This window comes from Ailuropoda melanoleuca, chromosome 14 (assembly GCF_002007445.2).
Source record: "Ailuropoda melanoleuca isolate Jingjing chromosome 14, ASM200744v2, whole genome shotgun sequence".
In the NCBI taxonomy this organism is placed as follows: Eukaryota; Metazoa; Chordata; class Mammalia; order Carnivora; family Ursidae; genus Ailuropoda; species Ailuropoda melanoleuca.
Window position 1 is genome coordinate 49738812 of NC_048231.1, and position 7930 is coordinate 49746741.

General features: G+C 37.5%; 1 protein-coding gene across 1 annotated transcript in view; it reads right to left on the reverse strand.

The window, feature by feature from the left end:
- Positions 1-7930, reverse strand: part of RALBP1 (ralA binding protein 1) — a 35301-nt gene that overhangs the window by 5226 nt on the left and 22145 nt on the right. Inside the window, exons 2-4 of the mRNA XM_034642190.1 lie at positions 6702-7000; positions 4255-4713; positions 1359-1771 (exon numbers count right to left, since the gene is read on the reverse strand). Coding sequence (XP_034498081.1) covers positions 1359-1771; positions 4255-4713; positions 6702-6945 — 1116 coding nt within the window. The 5' untranslated portion in view covers positions 6946-7000. The remainder of the gene's footprint in view (positions 1-1358; positions 1772-4254; positions 4714-6701; positions 7001-7930) is intronic.

Consider the following 7930-nt stretch of genomic DNA (forward strand, 5'->3'; position numbering starts at 1 on the left):
AAAAAAAAAAAAACCTATTCAAATCATCATTTTATTTCATTTCATTTGTGTGTGATGCATAGTACGTCTTTTAATCCTAGACACGGGAATGATGGTTTTCCTCAGTAGTGAGCAGACATGCTTTGCTAATTAGTGGCCAATTGAAAGAAAAGAATGGAAAAGTAGTAGGAGTTCAGTCGTGTATTCAAGCATCATAAGGAACTGGGGGAAAAAAAGGACAGGAAAAAGGATGTAGAAGTCACTGACCATTAATTTGCTCTTTTTTAGCAATATAATGTTAACCGATTTAAAAAATCTTACGTTCTTTATTCTCAAGTTATTTTGAGACCTTTTAACACACACAAGTGGATGCACTGAGGAATATGATGCACGTAAGAGCACTTGCAGTTTTCAAGCCGGGCTGAGTACGAGAACCCTCACTCTAGACATGAATGCCTCTGGGCACATCTGCACAGCCAGTGGTTAAATATGATGTTCATATGCTAGGAGATCAGGTCATTAATTACTTTCTGTCTAAAACTTACAATACACTTGAACCTTCTATGAAATTATTGTCCCTATTATAGTAATATTAAGTAACAATGTAATATTTACCAAATTCTGAAATCCTGACTAGTCTGAATGATCAAACTGAAATCTGAGAAACATTTTACTTCCAAAATACAATCAATGAACAATGAAAGTGTAAGAAAATACACTCTTACAACAGTGCATTATAATAATGGCTGACAATGACCTAGTATTTTGGCCAAAAAGAGAGCTTAAAATAAAAATACAACCATCATTTCATTTTTTGTCTTTTGTGTCTGGCCTCAATAACCTATCAATAATTCCAATTAAAGGAAAATATATGCTCTGTTCCAGCACCAAGTGAGCAGCAATATACGAAGGCCAAGTGTTTACATTGTAAAGAGGCATCAATTAACACACTACCCAATGCCCTGAAATGCCTCCTCAGAGTAAATTTCTGTAACATCCTTCCCTAAGAGTTATCTTTATGAATGAAATCACCAGGTTAAATCCCTGACCAAACAAATGATGTTAGGCTCCTTTGTGCCTGAGTCTGATATGTGGACATGATGTAATGAAGCAGTAATGCTATTCGAAAAAATAAATGAAATCTTTAAAATTCTATAGATGAACTCTGTAATTGTGGGTCCCATGGGCTCCTTTACTGATGACGATCACTGTCACCAGAAACTGGTTTAGAAACCCACACCAAAGACCATACAACACTGAAATTACAAAGCTACACGCTGGTCATATGATGACACTCTCCATATTCTGAAAGAAAAAGACCAATATTCAGGCTAATCTACTGTCTACATTTGCTGGTTAACTGCTTTGTATGCGACTCAGCAACAGAAAATGTCTCCGACACTCCCCAGGGTCAGCATCAGAGGGCAGAGAAAGCCATGTACCTGAACGGTCGGGCTGAGCACTATAGAAATGTTCTGTATATTCATTTTTGTTTCCAGTTCCTTCGTGATAACATGGTCCATGTGCACGATCAGCCAAGAAATCAGAAGATAGTTACATTCTGGCAGTTCTTTGAGCAAGCGCTGGAATTCCTGCACCTTCTCACTCTCTGTGCTCCTCCCACAAGCCTCCTCAAAGCGAGGCATCAGCTCTTTGGTAAGCAGATTCTCCGGAAGGTCTCGCAAATACTGCTTCAACAAACTGGCTACGGTGTTAGGCTCATATTCTTCCAAATTTGGAGACTCCTCTCTGTCATAGGCTGCTTTCAGCTCATCCACCTTTGATTTAATTCCTAAAAACATTCAAATTTCGAAAAGAAAGAGATAATCAAGAAAATATAAGTTTTTAAGTCCTTAGTCCAATCTGCATTTAAGTGATGTGGATTCAGTGCCAGTGACTGCTCATAAAAGTACAAAGCAGCTTCCTGTTGTGTTTAATACTTAAACTTTAGGCCAATCATTTGAAAAAGCTACAGATTAAGGCCGAAAGACTGTAATGGTCGATGCAAATACTCAAGTGTCATCTAATCGGAACAGCATTTTATATCAATAGTGCTTACTTCCGGGCTTTGGCATTCCTTATCTTATGTGAAAACCTTCCATTACAGTAAGTCTGTAACTTATCCAGCACTGACAAAATAAAATCAGTAACTCTAAGTATGAAAGTAAGAAGAGAAAGCTTATTTTTGTATAATCTTCATTTTGAGGCAGAAAAGTTAGAAAATAATTCTCATTTTCTTTTTTTTTTTTAAGATTTTATTTATTTATTTGAGGGGAAAAGGAAGGAGCAGAAGGAGAGGGACAAGCAGACTCGGTGCTGAGTGTGCAGCCTGACGTGGGGCTCGATCCCATAACCCTGAGATCACAACCTGAACCAAAATCAAGAGTCAGATGCTTAAACGACTGAACCACCTAGGTGCCTCAATAATTCCTATTTTCTTATTTTTATGACAATATAAGTAAAATATAGTAAGTGATAACTTCAAGTGAAATTCCTAGCAAAGATCTCCTCTCTCTATATCTAATTTTTCTCCCCCATAGTGCCTACCCAGAAAACTGCACAAATAAACAATTAAAATATGTATTTCGTTTGTTGTTACTCTGAAATTATCAAAATGTTTTCTTTTAAAAAATTGGACACTTCAAATAAAATGTCCTAAATAGAGGAAGAGCATATCCAAAATGGTATATATTTGTTTTAAAACTGGAACTTACATATGAATAAGAGCCAAAAATCTCCAGCAGAAAACAGTATTATTATGAGCATTCAAAGAAAGAAAAGTCACAGCCATAAACTCTAATCCACAGTGTGCTGCATTCAGCACACTGTCAGAGCTTAAAAAATAATAAAAAATTGATCAAAGCAGAAGCCCAGCCTCCAGGAGTTAATGATCAGGGGAACAGCTCTGTTTGAATGCTCTGACACACAAACAGAGGAGTTCTGCAGCTCTGACTCTCCAAAAGAATGCAAACATCAAAAATAGGTCAAAATAGACAAAAGAATCCTTTGAACAAAGCTGCAGAAAACTCTTCAGAGAAACTTTCACCTAAAACAAAACTCCTTCCTGCCTATCAAACTCATGTGAGAGAAGCAGCTATGGTAGTATTGCTTAAATCTTTAAAAATCAATTCATCATTAATTAGTTTTAAAAGTCAAATTTTCAAATTCATTTAAATGTGTTAATTTTCATGTTGCTAAAGAGTTATAAATTCAAATTCAATGCCTAATTTGTGGATTTTATCTTCTATAAAATGACAGCATGTTAGCCAAAATACTCTTAAATGATGACATGCTATCTAGGGGACTACGTCAAGGGTTCCCCAATTACCAAAGAGGCCTGTCCCTTCCCAAAAAATCAAAAATATCAAATCTGCCCTCTAAAAATGTATATGAACCAAATAAATGGAAAAACTCAGTGTAATCTTTCTATATTCTAAAGGTGTATGATTTGATTCATCATGAAAACATGTGACCAACAAGTTTTATAAAACAGATCTCCAGTATTAAGAAACTGAATCATAGGAAGGTAATGATTTGGAGCGCCGATGTTGCCACAGGGCAGGACTTCCATCCTATACAGTACAAAAGCCTTACTACTTTGTAAGAAATATAATCTTTTTCCTTTAAATAGTATTATAGTATATATTTTGCTTGATTTTAGACACCTGAATGAATTATAGTCTTGCCAAATATGAAATTTAAATTTTCATACGTAGGGAACATAAATAAATGGAAAATCAATTTCACTCATCTATGTAACAGCTGCACGTGGCTGACAAAAGCATTCTCATTTGGGGCCAAACATTTAGCAAATAACATTTGTATGTCCCTTAGCTGAACTCAGGAAATAAAAGTGTCTCCTGGCCAAGAAGCGTCCTTCCCCCAGATATATCCTTCCTTGTCCCGCTCATCTCCCTCCCAACATTGAGCCTGCTCACAGAGGAAGGAGGTGAGAAGAAAAAGGCCGAGTCTGAGCGCACCAGAGTGAAGGGACACTACTCATTTGCTTCGCTTAGACTCAGCCGGGCTGCTGCAAACTGTGAACAACTTGTGTGGAAAGCCTCCTAATGGAAGGGAGTATCATAAAAAAAGCAAACTGTCAACACACACACACACACGCTGTGGGGGTTTTCTGTTCAACTGGAAGGACCGAGGCTATGATTGAGGCTTAGGACCTGTGCCACAATTTTTCTCACAAACTAATCATTTCTCCTCCTTTCAGAAACGGAAGTGAATTTTTAAAAAACGCCCATGAGAACCGTGTGTCCCCAGCACCTGAAACTCTGTAGATGCCTTCGCACTTCATGCCGTACTTCTCTACGTAATCCACGCACTCGCGGAAAACCGCCGGCAGCTGAATGCCGTCATACATCATGGTCCGCTCGGCTGCATCGATCAAGGGAACTCCAAAAATGGGTCTGAGATTCGGAACATCAATCTGAGGCACCTCTGGCTCCTGAATTGGCTTCTTCTTTTTCTTCTTTTCCTTCCACTGTTTAACAACATCAGCTGCTGTCAAGTCTTTTGACTTCTTCTCTTTATGTTTCTCTTCTTTGTGCTTTTCTTCTTTATGTTTTTCCTCTTTGGGTTTCTCTTTTATTTTAAAATCCTTCTCTTTCTTTTTAGAAAAGCTGGGCTTCTTAAAAACATGGATTCCCTTGGACCTCTTCATTTTGGAAGGACTTTCAGCTTCATCTCCAGAGCTATCTTCCTGAAAGGCAGCATAGCCTTCAGCTGCCAAAGAAATGCAGGAAACAGAAGTCATCTATCTGTTTAATGTCAAACCGTCCATAAACTTTCTAAAAACAGGACCCAAAAAAAACTGCTACCAGGCCCTGGCTACCTCACTTTTCACTACCTGGCCAATCCCTCCTGGGTACTGCCAGAAATGAAACGGGTATCTTCTCAGGTAAACGAGATGTGGCAGTGACATCTCCTGACCACAAGAGGGAGAAATGCAGAGTGCCGGTGACCTTTACAGCGGGTTTTAGGTGGAACTTTGGCAAACCAAATATTATGATACACAACAAAGGATCTACAGAGAGGGCTAATGGAAAGAGTCCTTCTATAATATAGAGTGTTTTTTCATCATCTGACAGTGTCTTCTTACTTCAGATTTTTTTCATACATTGGGTCCCTGTAATTTGAAGCAATCTGACACCACTGACAAAAATGGCACTGCTGTTTGGAAGCTCCAGCCCTTCCCCTATCACAGCCCGCCCTCTTGTCACTAGCTGTTAAGTTCTTTCTGGAGACCACAGCAGGGCCTAAATTCTCGTTTGGGTGGAGGACAGAACCAGGAAATTCCCTATCTCCGGACGGTGGCCGAATGCATCAGCCCGTTTCTCTGCATCACCGTCCTTGGTTTCCATACGGTGAGGCTTGCTTTATACCGTGTAAGAGCTATCCTAGTTTGATTTTGTTGTTGAAAAACATAATTCTCCTATTATTTTCTTTAGCCAGCTGCCTTACAAGCTATTTCATAAAAAAGATTTAAAAATATTTCGCAAATTACCCTCTATTTAAAATACCACAAACTCCACACCAACCAGAAGGGCAGAAACCTTAAGGGCATGATACCATGATATAAAGCCAATGGAGTTCTCAGACACTGCTGGTGTGAGTGTAAACTGGTACACCCACTCTGGAAAATTGTTTTGCTGTATCTACTAATGCTAAAATGAGCATGGCCTATAAGAGAGCAGCAACTCCACTCCCAGGCATACACAACAGAAATGTATAAACACCTACGACGACACTCACAGAAGCCCTATTCATGAACTAAAAATGGAAAACAACCCAAATGACCAATAACAGCAGAGTAAATTTTAGTATATTAATGCAATGAAACAAAACCCAGCAAAACAAATGAACAAATTACTGCCACGTGGAATAACACGGATGAATCTAACAAATATACTTTGGGTGAAAGACACTAGATGCAAAAGGAAATACGCTTTCATTTACATAAATTCAAAATAGGCAGTTTCAAGCTATCCTGAAAGAAGCTTACCTTTGGGAAGGGTGGGGGACTCCCTTTGAACGGATAATGGAAGGGAATTTCTAGGGTGCTGATAATGCTCTATTTCCAGATGCTTATAATTACAAGGACATATGTCCATTTTGTGATAACTCATTCAAGTTATATACAATTTGTGCATTCTGCCTCAATGTTATGCTTCAAAAAACAAATTAACTTAAAAATACCATATAATTCAAAATAAAGCAATACTCAAAATAACTCACCTGATCTGCTTTTAACAAACTAAAGAGCTATGCTTAAACAATTCATCTTTCCTACTGAATAGGAACTATGAATAGAATGCATTATGGCATTTGCTTAAGACAAACAAATAACTACTTTTTTCACAGTTCCAATAAAGTGTAGTTACCCCCAACTGGCTTACACAACCTAGCCAAGAAAGTAATATTCTATATAAGTAAAATTCCAATATCTACTTCTTATACATTATTTAAAATAACCAATAAAAGAAACTTCCACCAAAAAGCTTTACCATTTCTGGAAATTTGGTATTTTTATTTGCAAGAGTAAAACCCTAAAATACGACTCTAGTATACAAAAACTGAGACCCAGAAAAGTAAAGAACAGAAAATGTCAAACAAGAGTCTTTGGACATAGTCCCAGAAGATAGCAGGTACATGGGATAAGAGTAAGAGTTTATCTAAAATGTATCAAAAGTGTAGAGAAAAATGGCACTTACTCCTTTTTTCTTTTTTCTTAAATTTTCCTTTTTTCTTCCCATGGTCTTTCTCATCATCAGACACTATGTCAGGAGGTTCATGGAGGCTGTCATGGGGAGGAGAGGGCTCACCAGTGCGGTACAATCCAGGGAATTTAGTAGGGCTGATCTCCTCAGAGCTGGGGGTTCGGGTAAGACCACTGCCATGCTCCACCCTGCGGTGTTCACTGGGGCTGCTGGTGGGGGGCAGGAAGCACTCAGTCATTCTGCCTCCCTGACGAGACAGTGAAGAGGGTTTCTCTGTTACCTATCCATTACACCTGCACACAGGGAGAAAAGGTCATTAACACCAACCAAAACACAAAAGCACCACACACACACAAAATGTGGTGAGTAATCCTGCATTTACAAATCAAAAATATTTCTCTTCACGACCCCTCTTAAAAAATATTCATTTTATCATCTCAAGGTATATTCATCACACATTTCAGTTCTCAAAGAACTTTTGTAGAAAGCACTACATCTTTAAGTATTAGAAAGATAAACCAAATGAAAATCAGAGTTCTAAGAGTAGTATACAGAGTTCCTTTTACAAAGAAGTCCCCATTGTAAGGGGTTTCATTTTGATTGCTCTATCCAACATAAAATCTTACTATTTTCCTTTAGGTTATGAACAAACAACTATAAATAATAAATTACAAAGAAAACTTATATAGCTACACATGAATAATTCAGAATCATAATTAAAATTTACAACAGTTGTAGTGATATATTTGATGACTCACACAATTATAGGTCCCTAATTATAGTTCTATATCGCATGATATTAAGTCATTTGTGTGTTGATAGTAACTATTTTATTTCGTACTGCAATTATGTTGAAAGAAACAAGGGAGCCCTTATTTGCTCAATCCTAAAATACACACAAAATAGATTCACTAGAACGGATACTGCAAAGGACAAACACGGTAAAAACTCAAGATTTGTTCACTTTTTCTTCCCTAGACAAAGGTTACTACAGTCTAGGTACAGTGTTCAAAAGTTACTTAGATTAGCTCTTATTTCTTTAATATCCTTATGATACTCATTTGGAAAATTATCAGAATCACTTGTTTCTCTTTGCACTTACTTTTAAGGTTATTTTGCAATTTAAGAAATCCACAAGCCCTGTATGGCAAGACCAATATATCTGACCACGAACAGTCAAGACAAGCAAACGTAAAAAAATAAAATAAAAATTGCAATTTGGC